This window comes from Crinia signifera, chromosome 4 (genome assembly GCF_055691185.1).
Source record: "Crinia signifera chromosome 4, ASM5569118v1, whole genome shotgun sequence".
NCBI lineage: Eukaryota > Metazoa > Chordata > Amphibia > Anura > Myobatrachidae > Crinia > Crinia signifera.
In genome coordinates, this window is record NC_139220.1 from 52,012,731 (window position 1) to 52,039,803 (window position 27,073).

The window sequence follows — 27,073 nt, forward strand, 5'->3', positions numbered from 1 at the left end:
TATAAAAGTAAACATACAAAATGTAAAAATAAATAAAAAAAAGAATTAAAAAGGTTCTCATAATACAAAAATGTAATAGGCAGACTCACATGTGATACAAACCATGCCCGTCCGCACGGATAGGTCCACCCATAGAGCCCAGCGATCAGACACTCCGGAAGTAGCAGAGGGGACTATAATTTCTGCAGCAACGTAAAATTGCAACGCAAAGGTAATAAATATTCCAAAGGAATACAGTAACTTCACAGTTTGGTACAACCTGCAGGAGACACAAGATGTTAAAACATAGGTAATGTATCAGCATGCTTGGACAGTTTCTATGTACGATATAGACATTTTTTTTTTTAAAGAAGCCATTAGGGCAGGAATGGCCAAAGCAGTGATCAGACCACAAACACTCAACCAGTCAATTGCAGTTGATGCCCAGCAGCAGCCAACAATAAATCAGGGTAGTTCCCTATTGGCTGGGGCTGTCATTGCACAGATGCCAGAGAGCTGAATTAAGGGGGTGGTGTGAGGGAAGGACTTGCTTGAGGGCTCCATCCCATTATAAATCAGGGCTCAGTGATGCATGGTAGGTCCACCTTCATTATAAATCAGTGCTCAGTGATGCATGGTAAGTAACTCCACCTTCATTATAAATCAGTGCTCAGTGACGCTAACACATCCCCTCGAATGCACCAGAGAAAAATCATTCAATAATCGCGGAAACCCAAACATTGGGGATGAATTATACCCATAACGAAAGGGTCTGAAACGGGCCCCCTAAGTTTTACCAGCCAAGTCTTGCACAAAGACCAATGTACATACAGAAAGGTGTCACAAGTCAAAACTAAATGTATATAGTCTGAGTGTTACTGGAACTTACCAACAATTGGGCAGATTCAGGCTTATGCTGCCGTGTATACTGGAACCAAAGCGCAAGTAACCCAGGGTGCCCATGGTGATGTAGAGCATGGTAACAACGGCCATACCGCCATACAATACTACCGGGAACTGATGTGGTATCTTCATCTTATTCTCCAAGGGTAAGATCTGCCAAAGGAATGAAATCAGTTCAGAGATGTAGTCTACAGATTGCACAACGAACTGGTGCTGGGCAACGTGCATGTGACCCCTTCAATCAACTGCAACAAACACCTCATGGTAGGTGGTTAGGTGAAGCCATTTATTGTCAAACAACCGTGTTGCAAAACAATCCAGCTTTTGGTTCCATCACATGCTCACTCTGTTTAGGGCAGGATGCTGGTCATCAAGGAGGCACATTGCATTGCACAGATGTAACAGGTAGTCAGCGCAATGCACATAAGGGCAATAGTTTTTAGTATAGATTTAATATACTGTAGATGTGCAGATCCGGATTTACTCGGATCTCAAAATTGGATCTTATTGGCTATCCGGCTGTCACATGATATGGAGCCAAAACATGTGACAGCTGATAGCCAATAATATCCTGTTTTTTAATCTGCACATCCCTAGTTTTTATACACATATCTGACATTATAGTTTATATACCTCACCTACATAAGGATATCCCATGATCATGTAACTCATTAGTCAGTCAAAAATGTTGCACACTTACAGCTTTTAAATCACTGCACAGAATAGGGCTCAGCATCTCCCAGTGTACATCACATGGTTGCCTGCATTAGGACGGGCCTCCGCATCTCCCAGCGTACATCACATGGCTGCCTGCATTAGGACGGGGCTCTGCATCTCCCAGCATACATCACATGGCTGCCTGCATTAGGACGGGCCTCCGCATCTCCCAGCGTACATCACATGGCTGCCTGCATTAGGACGGGGCTCCGCATCTCCCAGCGTACATCACATGGCTGCCTGCATTAGGACGGGGCTCCGCATCTCCCAGCATACATCACATGGCTGCCTGCATTAGGACGGTGCTCCGCATCTCCCAGCGTACATCACATGGCTGCCTGCATTAGGACGGTGCTCCGCATCTCCCAGCCTACATCACATGCCTGCCTGCATTAGGATGGGGCTCAGCATCTCCCAGCTTACATCACATGGCTGCCTGCATTAGGACGAGCCTCCGCATCTCCCAGCGTACATCATATGGCTGCCTGCATTAGGACGGGGCTCCGCATCTCCCAGCATACATCACATGGCTGCCTGTATTAGGACGGGGCTCTGCATCTCCCAGCTTACATCACTTGCCTGCCTGTATTAGGACAGGGCTCCGAATCTCCCAGCTTACATCACTTGCCTGCCTGCATTAGGACGGGGCTCCGCATCTCCCAGCTTACATCACATGCCTGCCTGCATTAGGACGGGGCTCCGCACCTCCCATCTTACATCACTTGCCTGCCTACATTATGACGGGGCTCCGCATCTCCCAGCTTACATCACTTGCCCGCCTGCATTAGGACGGGGCTCTGCATCTGCCAGCTTACATCACTTGCCTGGCTACATTAGGACGGGGCTCTGCATCTCCCAGCTTACATCACATGCCTGCCTACATTAGGACGGGGCTCCGCATCTCCCAGCTTACATCACATGCCTGCCTGCATTAGGACGGGGCTCCGCATCTCCCAGCTTACATCACATGCCTGCCTGCATTAGGACGGGGCTCCGCACCTCCCATCTTACATCACTTGCCTGCCTACATTATGACGGGGCTCCGCATCTCCCAGCTTACATCACTTGCCCGCCTGCATTAGGACGGGGCTCTGCATCTGCCAGCTTACATCACTTGCCTGGCTACATTAGGACGGGGCTCTGCATCTCCCAGCTTACATCACATGCCTGCCTACATTAGGACGGGGCTCTGCATCTGCCAGCTTACATCACTTGCCTGCCTACATTAGGACGGGGCTCTGCATCTCCCAGCTTACATCACATGCCTGCCTGCATTAGGACGGGGCTCTGCATCTCCCAGCTTACATCACATGCCTGCCTACATTAGGACGGGGCTCCGCATCTCCCAGCTTACATCACTTGCCTGCCTGCATTAGGACGGGGCTCTGCATCTCCCAGCTTACATCACTTGCCTGCCTGCATTAGGGAATTGTTTTGCATTGTTGTTTTTTTTTGTGGCTGCACAAATTAGGGGCATCCAACATAACAGTTGGCTGCTAATAGTAGTAGTGCACACATTTCAGCAGCCTCCTGATGTAGCAAGTTAAACTGTGCAAACAGTCAGCTGTCTGGGTGACCAAACAGCACTTTGCATATTGCACCCATTCATTTAGATGGGTTTAATCACTTTACACAGCTATATATCTCATCTGTTTGTTTGGGTATGATGTGTACAAAAAAAAAAAAAAAAAAATTGCCTGTCACTTTTGAGCATGTACAAGTTGGGGTATGGATCATTCGGTCTCCATTCTAAAGTTAATTTTAGTTGGGCTCCAGTATATTTTTGGATTTAGGGAGGAAACCGGAGTACCCGGAGGAAACCGGAGTACCCGGAGGAAACCGGAGTACCCGGAGGAAACCTACGCAAGCACGGGGAGAATATACAAACTCCGCACAGTTAGGGCCATGGTGGGTATTGAACCCATGACCTCAGCGCTGTGAGGCAGTAATGCTAACCATTACACCATCCGTGCTGCCCCTAATGACCGTATCCCACAAGTTGTTCAAGGCTATATTAAAGACCATATGAATTGAATTACATTTATGTAAGTCAACCACATATGCTTGGTAACCTTCAGAATGCACAATTTAACCATTTAGTACATAGTGGATATCCGTATATGAATAAAGTCTTGTAAATATGTGAATTTATAAAACCTACATTTATGTGACCTATATCATGGTCTATGGCAGGCATTCCCAACCACGGTCCTCAAGGCACACCAACAGTGCAGGTTTTAGTGATATCCAGGCTTCAGCACAGATGGTTTAATCAGAATCTCTCAGATACTAATTAAGTCACCTGTGCTCAAGCCTGGATATCTACAAAACCTGCACTGTTGGTGTGCCTTGAGGACCGTGGTTGGGAAAGCCTGGTCTATGGGTACAGACCTAACTCCTTGTTGACATATGATCTAACCATGTATGGCAGGAAGCACATTATACAATATATACAACATTCCCATTACAGTTATGACTAACCCTTCTTCTGGGGATGCAGTTAAGATCCCGGCGGTCGGGATCCCGGCGTTCAGAATCCCGACGCCGGAATCCCGACCGCCGAAATGCCGACACTTTCTCCCTCCTGAGGTGTCCACGACACCCCTGGAGGGAGAATAAAATAGCGTGCCGAGCGTAGCGAGGCACTGGGCCCGCAAGGGGGGGGGGCGATCCACGTCCCCCCCTTGTCGGCATTTCGGCTGTCGGGATTCCGGCGTCAGGATTCTGAACGCCGGGATTCAATACTGAATCCCTTCTTCTGAACGTTCTATCATTTCTATGCTGGAAGGTTACTGACCTCCCAATTTTAGGATTACTGTAATTAACATGCAATTAGCTTTGTACACATCAGTAACTTATACGTTTAGGCATGTATTGTTCTAAAGGGTGACCCGCCGCCAGTGGCTCTTGGGGCCTGTCCTGAATACGCCATATGTTCTGCCTGGAAGACCTTCATCATTAACCTGCTTCACTCAGAATTATTAGTTACTAGTTACCAGCGCATCAAAATGATGGAACGTCATAACAATAATGTCACTGCTAACGGCTGTGCACGCCCGAACGGAGCAACACTGAAACTGCTCCATTGGGCGCCATCTAGTGCCTACTGGCATGCACAACACTTGAATTCAGGGAGGTGATGAGCAGCTTTAGGGGTTTATTCTATAGGATGGAGCAAATAGATTAACAGGTAACTAGCGCTATGTCAAATAACTACTGAAAGTTATCCTCAATGTGGGATCTTGGTTCTTTTCATGAGATCCTTCCTGTGCTCATAAGGGAATGAACTTACAATCTAGTTGTATTCAGGTATGCCCGTAAGTTTCTTTAGATACCTTCAGTTTGCAGGAAATAACAGCATGAAAGCAACTTACATGAGGATTCTATCTCACGTTCACATCAAAGGTTTCTTTAACCGACCGATGACTTGTGGACACCAGTAACAGGTAAGATGGATTTATTAACAACGATCCAAGTGGTAGATAAAAGAAACAAATAAAAACAAAAGAAGGCTTATCCCTTTAATTTCGGACACATTAATTGCACAGGTTCTGTGGCTGGCTGACTTCAAGACTCCATTTCACCTGGTTTTAATCAGCCACAGAAGCTGTGTAATTAATATGTGTCCAGAATTAAAAAGGGATGAGGTGGTAACCCTATTTTCGAGTGATTTTCCACCTACATGGTGGCCATAGAAAACATTCACCAGCTTTGGGATTATCTACACTCCAAGACTAAAAATATGGTCAAAGGGATAGGTAAAGCCAGTGTCGGTGGCTGCCAATCATAAAACATGTGGCTAATCAGAAGCACAACTACAGTATGTCCACCACGTAACTGAAACTCAAGGACGACAGTGAAGGTACCCATACAGGTTACAATTATTGTATATAATATCGCATCTCATCGCATTTCGGTTTTGCGATAAGATGAGATGAGATCTAGTACAAAAACCTGTAGAACAATCTGCTTAACCCTTTATGACCCTCTTGTTCATTTAAAATGATCATTATTAAAAAAATTGTATTGTGTAGACAGCTGCCATTGAAATCCCAATGTCCATTTTCATGTATGAAAATACAGGTTGAGTATCCCTTTTCCAAAATGCTCGGGACCAGGAGAATTTTGGATAACGGATTATTCCGTATTTCGGAATATTTTAATATTTCAATTATGTATCTTGAAGTATCTTGCATTTACATTATATGGTACTTGTTTCCTAGCACGGCCACAATCGTGTGGATCGTGTACCTTTAAGTTAAGGTACACGATCCACACGATGGACCCGATTTCCTTTGAAATCAGGTCCATTTTGCCGGCAAAGGTTCAAAATCGGGGGCATCGCGTCGGTCGGGACCATTAACATTGGTCCCGACGCGACCGACGCGATGCTCCCGATTTTGCCATAGGCTTTAATGTTAAAATATTTTTTAACATTGAAATCGGGAGGATCGCGTCGGTCTTGTGCCATTATAATGGCACAAGATGAGATGGACTTGATTAAGTCCATCTCACCTTTAAAAAAATGTGAAAAATGTGAAATGGGCCAATATGACCCATTTCACATTATAGATGTCCCCGTCGTCACCCCACGATAGACGCCAACCTGAAGCGTGGCGAGCGCAGCGAGCCCGCGAGGGGCGGCGGTGCGCGTTCTCCGACCTTTTCATTCCCCTACTATCCACGTCGGCGTGGAGTTGAGAATAGAATAGTGTGGCGAGCGCAGCGAGCCACCGAGCCCGAAGCGTGGCGAGCGCAGCGCGCCCCGCGAGGGGACGCGTATAACTTCACAGGTATACGCGTCCGCTCGCCACGCTTCGGGCGCGGTGGCTCGCTGCGCTCGCCACACTATTCTATTCTCAACTCCACGCCGACGTGGATAGTAGGGGAATGAAAAGGTCGGAGGACGCGCACCGCTGCGCTCGCCACGCTTCAGGTTGGCGTCTATCGTGGGGTGGGGTTTACGTCGTTAAATTTGGGGGTCTAGGGAATATTTTACATTGAATCCAATGTAAAATCGGGTCCAAGGGACCCGATTTACATTTCATTCAATCAAAAAATCGGGTCGGTCGCGTCGATCGCATGCGACCAAATCGCATGCGATCGACCCGATTTTTCCGACACGACCACCCCGATGTAAATCGGTGTGGCCGTGCTAGGAAACAAGTACCCATTATATTAACACATAAACCACATGAAATTCACACAAATATATTTTATTTGTTCAAAACACAAGGTTTCAAAACATGAAACAAAATTTGTGTACTATCTTAAGCATTGAATTTGAATGCCAAGCAATAATTTTCTTGCACATATATAGTGCCAGTTACATATCATGTCCCCAGTAGTGCCAGTTATATATCATGTCCCCAGTAGTGCCAGTTATATATCATGTCCCCAGTAGTGCCAGTTATATATCATGTCCCCAGTAGTGCCAGTTAAATATCATGTACCCAGTTTTTTTTTTCTTCACTTTCTGGAATGTATGTTTTCGGAATAATTCGGATAAGGGATATTCGGATAAAGGATAGTCAACCTGTACTGTTAAAAGTTTCTGGCAGATGCTAAAGTATCAAAATAGGGAATTAAAATGAATCGCATTGTTTTGGTGTACAAGCTACAATAAGTTATGTACTAAAAATCAAAAATGACCAAACTAAATTATTGGGATACTTAGTGCATCATTTATCTACTTTACCAGCGTTATGGGTACTTGTGTATTATCACGGCGCCCATTACGTAGTGGTGTATTGAGAATACCAATACACCACTATTCTGGCTACGTAAACTGCATAACTTACGTAAACTAGCTTGTTCAAGAGCTGTGCTAATACACAATGGTTCATATCCCCACTATCCACGTGGACTTAATTTTATAAAAAGTGTGGCGAGTGCAGCGAGCCACCAAGCCCGAAGCTTGTTGAGGGGACGCGGATACGCGTGCATTGGCTCGCTGCATTCTCCACACTTTATAAAATGAACTCCACGCACACGTGGATACTGGGGGTATGACGTGGATAGTGGGGATATGATTGTGTTAGTGGTTGAAATGTGTGTGTGGTGCATTATACTTACCTAACGTCCATCACAATCCCCACAGCGATGTCCCCGGCGCCAGTGTTCCCCTCCTCCATGACACCCCGGCGCAGCGTTCCCCTCCTCTGGCAGCCTCCTCCATGACACCCCGGAGGCAGCGTTCCCCCTCCTCCGGCAGCGTTCCCCCTCCTCCGGCAGCCTCCTCCATGACATGATCCCCCAGCGGCAGTACACTGAATTACGTACACTGCTGGCGCCAGGGAGTGACGAGTGACTGCCGGAGGAGGGGACCGCTGTCGCTGGGGTGTCATGGAGGAGGCTGCCGGAGGAGGGGAACGCTGCTGCCGGGGTGTCATGGAGGAGACTTCAGGAGGAGGGGAACGCTGGTGCCAGGGACATTAGGATGTTAGGTAAGTATAATGCACTACACACATATTAGCAAGGCGCCCGGCTAGGCTACGCTGACAATGTAGCCTAAGGTACGTTGTCAGCGTAGCGTAGCCAGGCACCCTGCTAATACACAGGTACCATGTTATCATTTCGATACAGATTGCACCAAAAAAAAAAAATACACCCAATAACCATAAAAAGTAAATAAAAAAAACTAAAAATAACCTGTAGCCTAGGGGCACTGTGATAAAATGTTGATACTCTAGGGCAGCATTCCCAAATATGCTTATGCCTGAAATTTAAAAGTGCAATATTTTTACCAACAGAACACAGCTAGTGAAATCCTTGCACTCCCATACAAGAAAGAGTGGTGAGCAACAGCTCACTAATAATGAATTTAAAATAAAAAAAACCTGTTGTGTGTTACTTGCAAAAACACTCCCTACACTGTATAATGTATTTTAGGAGATGTCCTGGTATATTGTAGCTGGGATCACGGACATGGCAAGTTTCTCCCCCAAAGGTCTGCACTTTGAGATCACTGGCCCAGTGGGACTGTAGAGATCCCCAGCAACTTTTTACAATGCAGCTGGTAGTTTTTGAGAACAGGGACATGCTGATTTGTACTTGATTGTTGTACCCCTAGCATTCACTCTATGCTGTCTCAGAATGGCACTGCATCCTTCCCTTATGGAAGTCCCCGCTGAGAAGAAAATAGGGAACAAATCTTCACTTTAACAAAACTGTGCTGCACAGCTGGTGTGTTCGGCATACTGTGAGATATTGGAGACTGTGCAGGGAGATAGGGATGTACTGTATAAACCTATTTGGTGGAACTGGTCACCAATTTCAGCATACTGGAAAGAGGTTACCGCACTGATTAGCAAGGCGGCTGCCTACTCTTCTCCCAATAACCCTTTAAACAGCTTATGCTGTAAAGCAAAAGGGAGTTCCCCAAGCCATGATCAGATGCAGCAGCCATAGAGTTAACAGGATTAAACACTTATATTATAGAATGTTTCCAATGTTTGCATGTATTGGGTTCTCGGGTTTGGAATCTTCTCCAAAATGATTGGTATCAGTCCTTATATCAGTGATTTTTACTTTTTACCTTGCAGCACACTAAAAAAAATTTAAAATTGCCAAGGCACACCATTAGATCCCCACAGGGAAAAACACATTGGCCCCCACAGGAAAAATAATCACACTGGTCCCCACAAGAAACAAAAAAGAAAATACATTGGCCCTTTACATGAAAAGAAGAGACCAGTAAATAATAGTTGAACTGGTGGTGGCTGTAAACTGGTTTGGGCATCTCTAGATCTGGGGGCACACTCGAGAACAGCTCAAAGCACACTCGTGTGCCACAGCACAGTGGTTGAAAAACGCTGCCTTATATAGTGATTGCCTATAGCTCTTGTGCCCTTTTCCTTTCTCACACCCTTCTGCCATTAATTGGTGTTTTAGTTCATTATGTACACAGCCTTAAACAAACCGTGGTTGGCACACTTCTATTATTGCCATGTTATATGAAGTATCTGGCTACCTTTTATCCATTAACCTGTTTTATGTCTGTCAACCACATAGATTTATAAATAAAATATAAGTACAGAGCGATCCAGAGGCAAGAGAGGCGTGGCCAAGCTGACCTTTAAAGTTGTTCTTTTATTTCAAAATGCTAAATCCGCCCCATTTCCTGAACCCTGTATTCTAATGTTGGAATGTACAAATCACCTATAGGAGTGGCATTAATACTTTCTTTCTGCTACTAATTCCTCCCTCTATTCACACTGTCATCCAGCCGGCTCTCGCTATTGCTTTGTTACATTGTTTGCCTACAGTTAGGTCTCCTGCAGTATTGACTCCTTAATCCTCACTCACTGGTTGGTATTTGGTGCCTCTAATGCAGTAATTAGCCTCTGAGCTTGCCTGAGACCGTACCTGTCACACTCTTACCCAGGCATTCTGTTTGCCATCTATTTTTGCCCTTGGAATTACTGTCGCCAACAGATGAGTGGATAGCTTCCAATAGAAACTTGTCCACCAGAGGGAAAAATCAGGGCAGGGAAATATCGCCTCTCGCCTATTCAAGGCTATTGTTAACCGAAGCATTGAAGGCAGTCAGATCAGACTTTTTTTTTTTTTTTAAGTTGTATCTGTTTTGTCAGAAACGAAAATGGATTTTTGAATTCATATCCGGTTTTGACAATCCGTGGCCGTTTTCACCGATCCACAGACTTTCTGACAGCCGGAACATTGAATTCCGACTGTGGAGTCAGTGTCGGACCAGAGGAAAAAGTGATGTTCCAACAGTCAGAATCCCAGATTGAATACCTCCCAGTGGATCCATTTAAAAAACAAACAGGTCACATCCTACAGTCCCATAGATTCACTCTGTATCACACGAAGCAGCCTGCAGTGACGGCTGAGTGGCAGCCTTTCCCACGACCATACAAGGGACCCCTCACCTTAGAGGAGCGATCATTGTCTTTATATATACACAGCTATCACTTTCCTTCATGTTTATTGTTCAGCCAATCAGGGAACGGATTTCTGTAACTAATCGCGTTAGTCGCATAGAAAATAAGAATCCGGTTATTTTACATTTATGGAATTCAGCCAACAGAGATATTCAGTCAATTAAAGGTTTAGCTGCAAGTTAATATGCGTTATACAGCATTAATTATAGCGTTTTATTCTAACGGAGGAAAGACTGTCTGCTTCGTGTTATGGGGGGGATCAGCACTTGTATGGGTAACTTTCTGAAGGCGGTATATTGTTCTAGTGTGACTGGCAAATAATCCTTTCCCCTCCTTTCTAACTACTGTGAAATGTACATTTGCTGCTAAGTAGTTGTGATCACGTCACCCACGGTTTGTATTACACAGAAATAGATATGCACAGACTTAGCACTACGGTGAGAGATTCTTTCATATGAGCCTCTACCCACCCTAACATGCAGCTTATTGTACCGGAATTCAGTCGCCCGTTGAACTCAAGTGAGCACAAGGGGCCTATGATCTCTGCTTTAACTTTTTTTGCGACCAACGAAAAGTTCAGGTTCGAAGGCCATCCATGTGTAAGGAGATAATATAGTACCTCATCCATCCATCCATCATTTCAGCCATCGGTGCTGAAACATTGATATTCTTAACACCAGGTCTGTTGAGGTGCGTTGTAGACCAGGTTAAGGAACCACTGCTCTACTTGCTGCATACGTTCTAATCTACATTCCTATAACAGATAATATAATCAGAATTTTTTTGGGGTGTTTGGGTGAGAGAGAGGGGTATCTTTTTTTTTTTATTATTACGTGCCTCGCAGGGTTTTCCGAGCTGAATTTTTTTTTTTATAGAATAGAATTCCTTTATTCGTCTCACAATGGAAACATTTGCAATTGTTACGGCAAGGTTCCAATACAGATAAGAGTAATAGCATAATAATAACACACATGTTAAGATAAGAAGTCCAAACAATATAAATCAAGAATCTAAGAACATGTAGGTCTACTACAGACCATGACAGTTGTACATTCTAATTGCAGCCGGAAGAAAAGATCTGCGATCTCTCTCCGTTGATCATTGAGGGTGAAGCAACCTATCACTAAAAGTGCTACACAGATCCGTTGATCATTGAGGGTGAAGCAACCTATCACTAAAAGTGCTACACAGATCCGTCAACATTTTTTTGAGAGGGTGTTAAGCGTTATCCAATAATGATGTGGTTATCTTGCTAATCATTCTCCTCTCACCCACTATCTCTACTATCTCTTTTAAATTGGATACCACGTCGATCAGTAGTTGCATACCTGCCGTAATCCAAAATTGGCTACCCCTTGTTAACTCCTTTGCTTTATAAGCCAGTAACAGTCAGCTATATAATGGACCCACTTGAAGGATAAACAAAAAACAATGGATACTTATTGAGGAGTCACAAGTCCTTGCCCTACTTCATCACCCAACAACTGGAACCACAGTGCTGAAGAAATAGTCATAGATATAAAAAAACTACCAAAAATTGCCCAGCAACCAAGCATATTCTACCTATCAATTTATGGAATTCATTAGATAAATGCTAGCGAGAAGCTGATAGGTTGAAACAGAATGTAGCTTTGATACATTTGCCCTTTAAACTTCAATTACAAATTGCACATATTTCATTTTATTAACACACAACTAAGCTTTTATATTCGTCATCTAAAATAACCAACTATCTCATTCACACACATCAGGGCGCAGTCATGAGCTAAGCTAAATGGATCCTGTTTCAATAAAACATAATTAATACATTTTAAAAAGAACCTAGGCAATTAAATATTTTACAAGCTTAGCAATTAAAACAGAGGAGCCAAAAGAAATATGCTGGAATGACGAGAACAAGCTACTGTAATGTAACAGATATTTTCAAAGCAATAAACCGACATAGGTAATATGTACATCAGAGGCCGGATACAGTAGCCAAAGGCTCTAAATAAAGACTTCACCAGACTGACACAGATACCAGCACATATAAATGTGCAATTATCAGCTCAAGGAGACTACAATGTTAACGTGTGGAACCTCTCATTCCAGCCAACAGCGGTAATGTAATATCACACATACTCTGATCTCAGCTGACCCACAGGCCTAATGTCACACAAGAATGGGCATAGGAAAGAACATGAGTCTTGACTGGAAGGGAGACAGATTTTAGGAATTCCTTTCCTAAACAAAAAAAAACCCATAAAAGAAATGATACATTTTAAGATATTTAATATTGTATTACATATTTAAATAGTTCTACTCAGCCCCCTTCCTTCAGAGACAGCGGGTAAATGTAATATCCTGAGAGAAACAGGAAGTGCAGGATATCTCGTGAGTCTGGACTAGGTTGGCTTGGTCATGTACAGATGGAGCCGCTGCCGTTCTTGCAGGGGCTGGCGATTCTATCGCCAGCGGCCAACTACCGCCAGGGGTGCGCGCATGAGATGCACGCGCGCCCCCGCTGGTTCCCCTCGCTGCCCCGACCACCCCCCCCCGAACTGGGCAGCATCTCCCTGAAGCGGAGATGGGCAGAGAGACGCTGCCCAGCCGCCGTGATACTGGGACGCGTGTGAGACGCACGCACGTCTCAGTCCCTATTGAAAATTATATAGAAAAGAGAAGAAAAAAAAACCTTTAGTTAGAGCACGGTCTTTATGAAAAAATACAATACACAGAAATAGTTAACATTTTCTTCTTCATTTACAAAAGGAAATACTGCTCTGTACCATTGCACAGAACGCCTGTCGCAAATAACTCGCCTGAGCCCTTACAGCTGCGCACAGATTTGGACTTGAATAATGAGACACGCCCCTAAAACAGTTACAACACGATTGTGGTTTGTAGCTAACCTCCGAATCCAGAGTCACCTCTCGCAAACGGTCACTACCTGTCTCTCACCAGGGCATTCATATGATTGCTACATGCTTGCAGTTTCCGTATCAGAGAAAGAGTTTACCACTTATTTGAGTAGTGCATACATGGACCTTGATTTTTACATAAACCTTGTAGATGAGCAATAAGTCCGTTGTCGGTAACACCGAGTGGGGGCACTTGTGTTAGTCCTCCCCAAAAGAAATTGCAATTTTGTGAAGACAGAGCCATGCAACATGTCTGTTCTTGGGGCCTAATTCAGCACTGAACAGTAAAGTGCGGAAAATGCTATTTCGCATGCATGAGCCCTAAAACTGCGGTTGCATTCACAGAAATACAATTGCAGTCTAAGGACTCTGGGGCAGCAATGCGGTGTTGTTGGGTTGCGGCCAAGACAATGCAAGAGTTTGTGGGGCTAGGCGTAGCAGCTGCATGACCTCACACACAGCTGCTGCGACTGGGTATGCAACTAGGCTGCACTGCCAGGGGGCACATGTACTAGGTGAGCACTTCACGATATAGTAAAATTGCTTGCATAATAGCGATGCGATTGCCAGTTTTTGCAATTGCAGGGTGGGACTCAGAATGCATGGAGGCCATAGCCTGTGATGGACAGCCCCCCGCATACTACTGCTGGGATTTTGCGAATTTCTCCCCTCCCCAAGTCTCACGCACCTTTGAAATGATCCAAGGAGGCCGATTACATGATTTGCGCTGAATAGCACCCTCGTAGGACTTTGTGGACCCTTTCTAGTTTTCTGCAAAGACGTGACCTTAAATATCCTAGCACCACTATAAGTAATATACATTATACAGTACACACTGGTTCCCCTATGGTACTGAATGAGCATTTTATGCAGTCATTTCCCACTAAAAAAGGTCACCAAACCAAAGCAGCATCTTACCACTCCGATGCCCTCAAAGGCAAAGATGGCCGTTCCGAAGAAGAGAGGATAGGTCTTCCAGCTGGCTGCAAAGGAAAGTTGAGATGGATCTGGGATATCCTGAAAGAAAGGAAAGTCACCAATTAAAAAAATAATAATAATAAAGACTTTTAAAACATGAATGCCTTCCCTGAGGCAGCCACAATAAAACAAAAATGACAGAACATCATATGATTTTCACTCAATGTGAAGTAAATGGATAAAATTAAAAGTAATGGTTTGAAAACAAAGCCAAGATCTTATGAGGGAGGGAGTGGTCCTGTTTAGGGTTTATTCATTTATTTTACATTTAGCCGTTTTCTTAACATCTTAGAAATGATGGGCGTACAATGTCAGATAAAATGCCTGTCTAAACAACAGACATTTTATCTGGCAGCCTGACACCTATTATATAATAATGTACAAGTGGGGACACATTTCCCCCAGACCCCGTTGTAAAGGACTGTGGGAAACATTAGTTGGCGAGCCGCTGCAGCACATACACTTCCCTATGCAGCCGACTAACTTCTTATAAAATGTATCAGATGAACATACTGGACGATTCTACATGTCCAGACAATAGATATTCTTGTATCAGTTGCATGCATGCATACATCGTCCATTTGCCGCCGATATCAGGTGGATCAACCAGATAATTGTATAATGTATTCCCAGCAGAGGAAATGGCATGTCCTTTTTCAAAATGGAAATCTATATTAAAAAAATGTATATATTTATAGTAAGGTTGGACAAAACTTTATTGAAAAACTAAATAATACTACTACTACTGATAATCACATTCAGGGGTTCAACCCATAACCACTAATTAGTCAAAGTATACAGTTCAAATAGAGAACGAGGGGTTTGTACCTGCGCACTGAATCTATCTTTTTGGTATTCTTTAACTAGCAGCTGCACCTAAACGGGTGACTAATCCCGTTTAAGAAATGGGCAAGATATAAAGAATAGTTTTGTGGTGCTGCGCTCCGTTAACCCCTTCACGACATTTGACGTATATATACGTCATGGCCGGGAAGTACTTCCCGACCGTTGACGTATATATACGTCATGGCTTAAAACTGTCACTGCGTCTAGAGACGCAGTGACAGAGGGACGATGTCTGCTGTCCCTGACAGCAGCGATGCCGCCCCCCCGTCGGCGATCGCTGTGATTGGCTGTTCATTGTGAACAGCCATTCACAGCGTTTTCTGTGTCACCGGCGAATAACGCTCGCCGGTGACACGGGATCGGAGGTGATTGGTGCTGTACAGCACCAATCACCGCGGGGTGTAAGGGTGACACTGGTGTCACCCCACCTCACCCCGCCCGCCCCCAAAGGCCGTGATTGGTCCGTCGAACCGACGGACCAATCACAGCCATGGAGGGGGGTTTAAACTAACGGGGACTGCACTGCAGACGCCATTCCGGTCTGGAATAGCGTGCAGTGCGGTCACCGTGCCCAGCTGCCGCCTATACTGACCAGAACCCATCCAAAATACTTACCTGATCATTGATATTGCTTATGCTTGTGACATCTTGTGACATCCTGTGACATCTTGTGCTGCTGCGATTTATTAGATAGAGAGAGAGTTAGAGAGAGAGAGATAGAGAGAGATAGAGAGAGATAGAGAGGCCTAGTGCTATATTTTGTGCTGCTGCAGTGTGATAGAGCTATAGATAGAGAGATAGAGAGAGATAGAGAGAGATAGAGAGAGAGAGATAGAGAGAGAGATAGTGACAGATTGTGCTATATATTTTTTATATAACTGAAAGAGATAGAGAGAGATAGAGAGAGATAGAGAGGCCTAGTGCTATATTTTGTGCTGCTGCAGTGTGATAGAGCTATAGATAGATAGAGAGAGATAGAGAGAGATAGAGAGAGAGAGATAGAGAGATAGTGACAGATTGTGCTATATATTTTTTATATAACTGACTGCTGCCCCCCCTTTTGTGCTGATCAGTATAAATTAACTGATCAGCAACTTTTTGGGGGCGCAGGTTTTTTTTTATATATAGATATACCTGTCAGTGCTGCTGCTGCAGTGTCATAGAGTGATAGATAGTGAGAGATAGAGAGATAGAGAGAGAGATAGTGACAGAGAGTGATAGAGAGTGCTAAATTTTGTGTCTGCTGCCCCCGCCTTTTGTGCTGATCACTATATCTGAGGTGATCAGCAACTTTTTGGGGGTACAGAGGTTTTTTTTTTTATATATACCTGTCAGTACCACCAAAGGTTGTGCACCTGCTGCCCCTCACTGGTAATCAGTGTCGCATCACTGATCACCTTTTTTTATTTTTTGTGAGTGCTGTGGGGTCTTTTTTACATTTTTTTTTTTACACACACTGTGATTTTGTGTGTGTCCTGTGGCCACTGTGCGCTGATCAGTGACGTACATCACTGATCAGCTTTTTCGGCACAGGGTTGATCTATTTATTTATTTTTTTGGATCAAATTCCTGTTGCCTTTGAGCGCTGTTCAGTGACGGACGTTACTGACCAACATCTGTGCTCAATTTTTGGCGCAGGACCTTTTTTTTTTTTAACCCCTTCCATTTTTTTTTTTAACCCCTTCCATTTTTTTTTTTTAACCCCTTCCATTTTTTTTTTTTAACCCCTTCCATTTTTTTTTTTTTGAACCCTTCAATTTTTTTTTTTTTGTATTTTTTTTTTTCTGCACTACACACTACATACCCCCCGGGTTGAAATAAAGTTTGTACCCCCCCCTACACTATACACGTGTTGAAACATTTCACTACCAGTAACACAAAAATATAAATGGCATCCCAAATGTCATCCCAAATGTCGTCCCAGTCATCCAGGAGAATGTATTCGGTGGAGGAGGCATATGCCATGCTTGCCTCTGACTCTGACACAGCCAGTGAGGCAAGCGGGGAATTTGAAGGATTTGTCTTAAGCTCCTCTTCCTCCTCTGATGATGAGGGACCCCCTCAAAGACGCCCCCGTAGAGCAGCTGAGACCCCCCCCCCAATAATTGATCTCGTATGGACCCCACCACCAGACAATTTTGAGCCCCAGGTTCCTGAGTTTTTGGCCATCCCAGGAATCCAATTTGATTCAACAGGTCTCAGAGAAATTGACTTTTTCAAATTATTTTTCTCTGATGATTTTATAAATTTAATGGTGGACCAAACTAATTTATATGCCCAGCAGTTTATTGCTCAAAACCCCACGTCATCATTTGCTAGGTGGACCCCTGTAGATGCAGTAGAGATGATGACGTTTTGGGGTCTGGTGTTACATATGGGCATAGTAAAAAAGCCACAAATTAGGCAATATTGGAGTACAGATGTTCTGTACAGCACCCCATTTCACCGTATGGCCATGCCCCGGGCTCGTTTTGAGGCAATCCATAAATTTATACATTACACCGATAATGCACAGTGCCCACCCAGAGATGATCCCACCTTTGACAGGCTATTCAAAGTCAGGCCGGTCATTGATCATTTCAGTGCCAAATTTGCAGAGCTATACTTTCCTGATAAATGTATTAGTATCGACGAGTCCCTTATACATTTTAAAGGAAGGGTTAAATTCCGCCAGTACCTTCCCAGTAAGAGGGCAAGGTATGGCATAAAAATGTATAAGCTGTGTGAAAGCACCACAGGGTACACCCACAAGTTTAGGGTATATGAAGGGAAGGATTCAAGAATTGAACCACCAGAATGCCCCCCCTCCCTCGTAGGTGTTAGTGGAAAAATTGTCTGGGATTTAATGCACCCCTTCCTGGATAAGGGTTATCACCTCTATGTGGATAACTTTTACACCAGCATCCCCCTGTTTAAGGCCCTTGGTTCAAGAGGTACAGCAGCTTGCGGTACTGTGCGCAAGAACCAAAGAGGCCTCCCCAAAACGCACATTGCCCAAGTAATGAGAAGGGGTGAAAGCAGGGGAATATGCACCGAAAATATGTTGTTGGTCAAATATAAGGACAAGAGGGATGTCCTTATACTGACAACAATTCATGGAGACAGTACCACCTCCATCCCTGTACGAGGTACCAGTACCCACACCTCAAAACCAAATTGTATCCTAGATTACAATAAGTACATGGGCGGAGTGGATCTTTCAGATCAGGTACTGAAGCCGTACAGTGCCCTGCGGAAAACAAATATCTGGTACAAGAAGCTGGCCGTGTATATCATCCAGATGGCACTGTATAACGCTTACGTGCTATTCCGTTCTACCGGCCAGAGGGGGACATTTATGCACTTTCAAGAGGAAGTCATAAAGAGCCTAACATTTGGGAATCAGCAGGCAGAGGGCCCCAGTACTTCTAGTACTGGCCCCCGTATTGTACCAGGGCAGCATTTTCCCAACGAAATCCCCTCCACTGCAAGAAAGGGCAGGACACAAAAAAGGTGCAAAGTTTGCTATAAAAAGGAAATAAGAAAGGAAACTATTTTCCACTGTGAAACTTGCCCCGACAAACCCGGCCTATGTATAAAGGAGTGTTTCAAAATATACCACACATCTATGGATTATTAGGTTCATCATTTCACCGTGCTTCGGGGGTCTTGCTAATGCCACATAGCACCCACCATTCATTCCACCAGAATCTGAGCTGCAAAAACCAAAAATCACTCCTTCCCTTCTGAGTCCTGCCATGTACCCAACTGGTATTTTTTGGTCACGTGAGGCATTGCCGTACTCTGGAGAAATTGGGGCACAGATTTTGGGGTGCTTTGTCTCCTTCATTCCTTGTGAAAATGAAAAATTTTGAGCCAGAAGTACATTTTTGTGTAAAAAAATGTATTTTTCATTTTCACTGCCCAGTTGTACCAAAATTGATGAAACCCCTGGGGGTTTGAAATGTACACTATACCCCTAGATGAATTCCCTGAGGGGTGTAGTTTTCAAAATGGGGTCACTTGTGGGGGGGTTCCACTGTATTGGTAATGCAACATAGCACCCACCATTCATTCCACCAAAATCTGTGCTGCAAAATCCAAAAATCACTCCTTCCCTTCTGAGTCCTGCCATGCACCCAACTGGTATTTTTTGGTCACATGTGAGGCATTGCCGTACTCTGGAGAAATGGGGGCACAGATTTTGGGGTGCTTTGTCTCCTTCATTCCTTGTGAAAATGAAAAATTTTGAGCCAGAAGTACATTTTTGTGTAAAAAAATGTATTTTTTTCATTTTCACTGCCCAGTTGTACCAAAATTGATGAAACCCCTGGGGGTTTGAAATGTACACTATACCCCTAGATGAATTCCCTGAGGGGTGTAGTTTGCAAAATGGGGTCACTTGTGGGGGGGTTCCACTGTATTGGTAATGCAACATAGCACCCACCATTCATTCCACCAAAATCTGTGCTGCAAAATCCAAAAATCACTCCTTCCCTTCTGAGTCCTGCCATGCACCCAACTGGTATTTTTTGGTCACATGTGAGGCATTGCCGTACTCTGGAGAAATGGGGGCACAGATTTTGGGGTGCTTTGTCTCCTTCATTCCTTGTGAAAATGAAAAATTTTGAGCCAGAAGTACATTTTTGTGTAAAAAAATGTATTTTTTTCATTTTCACTGCCCAGTTGTACCAAAATTGATGAAACCCCTGGGGGTTTGAAATGTACACTATACCCCTAGATGAATTCCCTGAGGGGTGTAGTTTGCAAAATGGGGTCACTTGTGGAGGGGTTCCACTGTATTGGTAATGCAACATAGCACCCACCATTCATTCAACCAAAATCTGTGCTGCAAAATCCAAAAATCACTCCTTCCCTTCTGAGTCCTGCCATGCACCCAACTGGTATTTTTTGGTCACATGTGAGGCATTGCCGTACTCTGGAGAAATGGGGGCACAGATTTTGGGGTGCTTTGTCTCCTTCATTCCTTGTGAAAATGAAAAATTTTGAGCCAGAAGTACATTTTTGTGTAAAAAAATGTATTTTTTTCATTTTCACTGCCCAGTTGTACCAAAATTGATGAAACCCCTGGGGGTTTGAAATGTACACTATACCCCGAGATGAATTCCCTGAGGGGTGTACTTTGCAAAATGGGGTGACTTGTGGGGGGGTTCCACTGTATTGGTGCTTTGGGAGTCTTGCTAATGCAACATAGCACCCACCATTCATTCCACCAAAATCTTTGCTGCAAAATCCAAAAATCACTCCTTCCCTTCTGAGTCCTGCCATGCACCCAACTGGTATTTTTTGGTCACATGTGAGGCATTGCCGTACTCGGGAGAAATTGGGGCACAGATTTTGGGGTGCTTTGTCTCCTTCATTCCTTGTGAAAATGAAAAATTTTGAGCCAGAACTGCATGTTTGTGTAAAAAAATGTAATTTTCCATTTTCACATCCCAGTTGTACCAAAATTGGTGAAACCCCTGGGGGTTTGAAATGTACACTATACCCCTAGATGAATTCCCTGAGGGGTGTACTTTGCAAAATGGGGTGACTTGTGGGGGGGTTCCACTGTATTGGTGCTTTGGGAGTCTTGCTAATGCAACATAGCACCCACCATTCATTCCACCAAAATCTTTGCTGCAAAATCCAAAAATCACTCCTTCCCTTCTGAGTCCTGCCATGCACCCAACTGGTATTTTTTGGTCACATGTGAGGCATTGCCGTACTCGGGAGAAATTGGGGCACAGATTTTGGGGTGCTTTGTCTCCTTCATTCCTTGTGAAAATGAAAAATTTTGAGCCAGAACTGCATGTTTGTGTAAAAAAATGTAATTTTCCATTTTCACATCCCAGTTGTACCAAAATTGGTGAAACCCCTGGGGGTTTGAAATGTACACTATACCCCTAGATGAATTCCCTGAGGGGTGTACTTTGCAAAATGGGGTGACTTGTGGGGGGGTTCCACTGTATTGGTGCTTTGGGAGTCTTGCTAATGCAACATAGCACCCACCATTCATTCCACCAAAATCTTTGCTGCAAAATCCAAAAATCACTCCTTCCCTTCTGAGTCCTGCCATGCACCCAACTGGTATTTTTTGGTCACATGTGAGGCATTGCCATACTCGGGAGAAATTGGGGCACAGATTTTGGGGTGCTTTGTCTCCTTCATTCCTTGTGAAAATGAAAAATTTTGAGCCAGAACTGCATGTTTGTGTAAAAAAATGTAATTTTCCATTTTCACATCCCAGTTGTACCAAAATTGGTGAAACCCCTGGGGGTTTGAAATGTACACTATACCCCTAGATGAATTCCCTGAGGGGTGTACTTTGCAAAATGGGGTGACTTGTGGGGGGGTTCCACTGTATTGGTGCTTTGGGAGTCTTGCTAATGCAACATAGCACCCACCATTCATTCCACCAAAATCTTTGCTGCAAAATCCAAAAATCACTCCTTCCCTTCTGAGTCCTGCCATGCACCCAACTGGTATTTTTTGGTCACATGTGAGGCATTGCCGTACTCGGGAGAAATTGGGGCACAGATTTTGGGGTGCTTTGTCTCCTTCATTCCTTGTGAAAATGAAAAATTTTGAGCCAGAACTGCATGTTTGTGTAAAAAAATGTAATTTTCCATTTTCACATCCCAGTTGTACCAAAATTGGTGAAACCCCTGGGGGTTTGAAATGTACACTATACCCCTAGATGAATTCCCTGAGGGGTGTACTTTGCAAAATGGGGTGACTTGTGGGGGGGTTCCACTGTATTGGTGCTTTGGGAGTCTTGCTAATGCAACATAGCACCCACCATTCATTCCACCAAAATCTTTGCTGCAAAATCCAAAAATCACTCCTTCCCTTCTGAGTCCTGCCATGCACCCAACTGGTATTTTTTGGTCACATGTGAGGCATTGCCGTACTCGGGAGAAATTGGGGCACAGATTTTGGGGTGCTTTGTCGCCTTCATTCCTTGTGAAAATGAAAAATTTTGAGCCAGAACTGCATGTTTGTGTAAAAAAAATGTAATTTTCCATTTTCACATCCCAGTTATACCAAAATTGGTGAAACCCCTGGGGGTTTGAAATGTACACTATACCCCTAGATGAATTCCCTGAGGGGTGTAGATTGCAAAATGGGGTGACTTGTGGGGGAGGTTCCTAACTTTTAGCACTTATGGTGCCTAGAAACCTACATGGTGCCTAAAAAAAAATCTCATAAAAAGGAGGCTCCAAAATCAAGTAGGTGCTCCTTCTATTATGAAGCCTGTGGTTTGGTCAACGTGCACACTAGGGCCACATATAGGATATTTTTTAAAACAAAAGAATTGGGGGAATCAATTTTTAGTCACATTTCTCTAGTAAAATCTACTGTATTCGTTAGAAAAATGTATTAAAATTGAAACTCTGCAAAAAAAAAAGAAATTTTGAAATTTCACCTACACTTTGTTTTAATTCCTGTGAAACACCTAAAGGGTTAACAAACTTCCAAAATGCTGTTTTGAATACTGTGAGGGGTGCAGTTTTTGAAATGGCATCATTTATGGGGGTGTCTCACATACAAGTCCCTCAAAGTCACATCAGAACTGAACTGGTCCCTAAAAAAATCAGTGTTTGAAATTTTCATGAAAATTTGAGAATTTGCTATTCATATTGTAAGCCTCCTAGTGTCCAAAAAAATTAAAAGGAAGTTGAAATAATGATGGAAACATAAAGTAGACATATGGTCTATGTTAGTTATTAACTATTTTGAGTGGTATGATTATTTGTCTCACAAGCAGAAAATTTAACATTTTGCAAATTGCTAAATTTTCCATTTTTTCACGATATTTTGGTATTTTTCACAAAAAAACACAGACTGTATCGACGAAAATTTACCACTAACTTGAAGTACAATGTGTCACGAGAATCTCAAAATCACTGGGATAAGTAAAAGCAAAAAAAAGTTATCCCCACTTTAGTGAGACATGTCAGATTTGAAAAAAAGGGCTCTGTCATGAAGGCACAAACTGGCTCTGTCATGAAGGGGTTAATGAAAATTCTACAGGCTGTTTTAAAATAAATTGTTGTTCTTTATTTGTAAGTAGTAGTACTGGGTATACGGCAATAAACCTTTTCAATACAAACGCCTGACGCTAAGGACAGGAATATTATATTCCTTCAAGGTTTTTACAATTGCTCGTGGTGAATAAACATGCGACACATGCACTATGTACCTGGACCATGTGCGCTAATTTACAATAGTTTACATAGTGCATGTGTCGCATGTTTATTCACCACAAGCAATTGTAAAAACCTTGAAGGAATATAATATTCCTGTCCTTAGCGTCAGGCGTTTGTATTGAAAACAATTTATTTTCCCACGGAGGGAGAAAGTGTCGGGATTCCGGCGTCGGGATTCTGAACGCCGGGATTTTAACTGCATCATCTTTTCAACATACTTTGGTGCTAGGTTACTTTGCCCCCCCCCCCTCCATTACCTCGTCCCTTATCACTGTACCCCCTATTGCACCCGTCACCTCACACCCTGTCATTTCCTCTTTTGCACTCTCGCCATCCTTTACGTTTTGTTTGCAGCACGGACGGTGTTATGGTTGGCATTACTGCCTCACAGCACTGAGGTTGTTACCATGGCTCTAACTGTACAGAGTTTGTATATTCTCCCTGTGCTTGAGGGTATTTCCTTTCCTTCCACAATCCAAAAATGTACTGGTAGGTTAACTGGCGACACAAGGTGCAGACAAGGAGACCTGAAGGCATGCAGCGAGCATGGTAGGAATTTAGTAAAAGCAGCCACGAAGCAGAAGATCATTTAAATCACAGATCGGAGTCAATGACTGATGAAGACTACATAGCTGAAGACTTCAGAAATCGCAATGTCATTAACAGCGCGGCGGGAACTTAATGGAATGGGTTTCCATGGCCAAGTAGCTATATGAAGGCCTCACATCACCAAGCCCAATGGCAAATGTCGGACGGAGTGGTGAAAAGCACACTGACACTAGAGTATGGAGCAGTGGAAATGTGTCCTGTGGATGACAGATCACACTTTTCTGGCAGTCGGCTTGGACAGTGTGTGGCGGATGCCGGGAGAACGTTACCTATCTGACTGCATTATGCCAACTGTTAAGTTTGTGGAGGAGGGATAATGGTATGGAGTGGTTTTTCAGGGTTTGGGCTAGGCCCCTTATCTAAAGTGAAGGGCACTCTTAACACTTCAGCATACAAAGACATTTTGAGCAATGCTAGGCTTCTAACTTCTATTCTAACATAACTGTGCCCCAGTGAACAAAGTAAGGGCTATAAAGTTTTGGTGTGGCAGAACTTGACTGGCCTGCACAGAGCCCTGACCTCAACCCCATGCAGCACCTTTGGGATGAACTGGAAAGGAGATTCCGAGCAAGGACTTCTCCAACATCAGTGCAGTGCCTGACCTCATAAATGCTCTACAGATTGTATGGGCACATATTCCCTCATGCCCCTTTCAGACTGCACTAAAAAAAACTGTATTTTGTCAATTTTTAACCGTTTCAAGCAGTAATCTGTGCGGTCTGAAAAGTGCAAAGTGATTTTACAGTTTCCAAAAAAGGTAAAAAAAAGCAGAGTCCTTCCCGGTGCTGGTTTCATGAAATCAAGGGGACCCCTATTTGTCGGGGACCCTGATTTTATGTCACCAGCACCGGCTCAGTGAGCCCGGGGCTGGTTATACTCGGGCGGGGGACCCCGCGCTCGGTTTCTTTTTTAAACTTTGCGCTGTCCTGCAAATGTGCGATTTTCAGACATGAAAATCGCACATTTTCAGGACTAAATACAGCGCACCACTTCGCCGCAAATCGCCCCTCTTCGCACTTTTCAGCCTCCAATGCGCATCACATTAAATATGCGCATTTTGGCTGAAAAGTGCGATTTGTAAAAGTGCGATTTGCGGCGATGTGGTGCGCGAATAAAACATGCGCATTTAGCGCATCCCATAGAATCTCACCCATGATCTACAGCTAGATTACGGTCACATGCCTGGCAGTTAGCCGTTGGAAAGTAAAGGCCAGAGGCTGGTCCATGATCTACCAGAGGAAACCCAGTATGGTCTGTACTGCATGCTATTCTCTTATCTAGAGGTCTGTCAAATGTCAAAATTTACAATGTTAAATGTAAACAGTGAGCATGCCAGCATGTGCAGAATGTAGACCAGGCATGTCCAACATTGGCCCTCCAGATGTTGTGAAACTACACATCCCAGCATGCTTTGCCACAGTTTTGCTATTAGAGAATGCTAAAACTATTGCATAGCATGCTGGGATGTGTAGTTTCAAAACATCTGGAGGGCCAACGTTGGACATGCCTGATGTAGACAGACATTCTCACAAGGTCTACATGAACTGTTGGCATACAAGATGCTGAAACTGTGCACTGAACAACATTGGAGAGTTAAGGTTAGGATGTGGGAGGGAAGGGTTAGGCACTAGATATAGTTAGGGATACTAACTGCTGGAAGCACTATTGACTCTGCTTGGAGCTCTCATCAGCTACCACTGGAACCGTTGGGGAAGAAAGTCACCACTAGACCACAGGGACATTTTGGCAACATACTAATCATGTCAACATGTCAGTGTCGACATGGCTAAAAAGCCCCTGTATATGGTGAAACACGTGCGGGAAGGCTTTGATACTTGCTAATGCCACTATTTACAAATATAAGTGTCTAATTAATTTAAAAATGCATTTCTGATATCTGATGGGGATTTAATAAGGGGACCTTCTCTCACAAATAGATACTGCCTGAGTAAGAGCAGTCTATTAGAAATCAGTAGCACTGTGAGATCACAACAATTACATGCAATAAATGAATATTGCTACTCACTAATTTACTATATATATATATATATATATATATATATATATATATATATATATATATATATATATATATATATATATATATATATATATATATATATATATATATAGTGATATATATATGTATGTATATATAGTGATATATGAAGGGAACCTGACTGGGAGATTACTGTGAGGGTTTACTATCAGTCCAGATAGAAACTGACCGGAAGAAACCCAGCCAGGAGTATAAAGTGAACACACACACACTCATTTTTCCCTTGCACATCATGAATGTATAAAGATACTGTTTCCATCTGCAGCATTCTACTGCCTATCTCAATAAAGAAACTGTAACATAAATGTATCAGTGTGAAAGGTCTCCCTGAACTTCAAGCTAACTGCCATTTAGCAATAATAATCCCCTAAGAACATAAGTAATAACATTTAAGTGACACGTAGCAAGCTCAGAGCCAGTGGTTTTAACACTGCACATCTTTCTCTCTTTTTTTGAGCACAGTATATATGCTAAATGTGTCGTCCATGTCTGTGATTTTAACCATTTACAGTATATCACCCTTACAACATCCAGTTCCATGTTTCCAGAAAACAATGAAAACATAGGGACATTTTAAATGAATTTAATAAAAGTTAAATATTAAACTCCAATAATACGCAATACAGTATAAAGGAGTGCGTCCGATAGTGTAACCCTTTCTCTTCTCCCACTGTGCGAATGTCAACAAAATATTGGAGAAGGGATCCTATATCAAATTCATAATAAATTAGGGATCCCATTCAGGTCTGGTTCTACATCACATGCAGCACAGTACCGATCCACAGGAGCCGTTCTCCGAGTGTACCAACCATTCGTGTAACACAGGTTGCATCAGACTGCCAGTATGATTCAGCCTGGCGGCAGGAGAGGGGTGGTCACCGCCTCAATTTGTAAAAAGGGAATGTGTTTCAAGGCTGTTTAGAGAGGGGAGAGAGGAGGGGGGTGGGGGGGGGAGGCCACGATCTTGGCAGAAGCTACAACAAC

At 43.6% G+C, this 27,073-nt stretch overlaps 1 protein-coding gene across 1 annotated transcript in view; it reads right to left on the reverse strand.

The window, feature by feature from the left end:
- The window catches only part of LOC146074048 (proton-coupled amino acid transporter 1-like), a 61,169-nt gene that overhangs the window by 9,123 nt on the left and 24,973 nt on the right, over positions 1 to 27,073 (reverse strand). The window contains exons 8-10 of the mRNA XM_083181754.1: positions 14,324 to 14,422; positions 869 to 1,035; positions 90 to 259 (exon numbers count right to left, since the gene is read on the reverse strand). Coding sequence (XP_083037880.1) covers positions 90 to 259; positions 869 to 1,035; positions 14,324 to 14,422 — 436 coding nt within the window. The remainder of the gene's footprint in view (positions 1 to 89; positions 260 to 868; positions 1,036 to 14,323; positions 14,423 to 27,073) is intronic.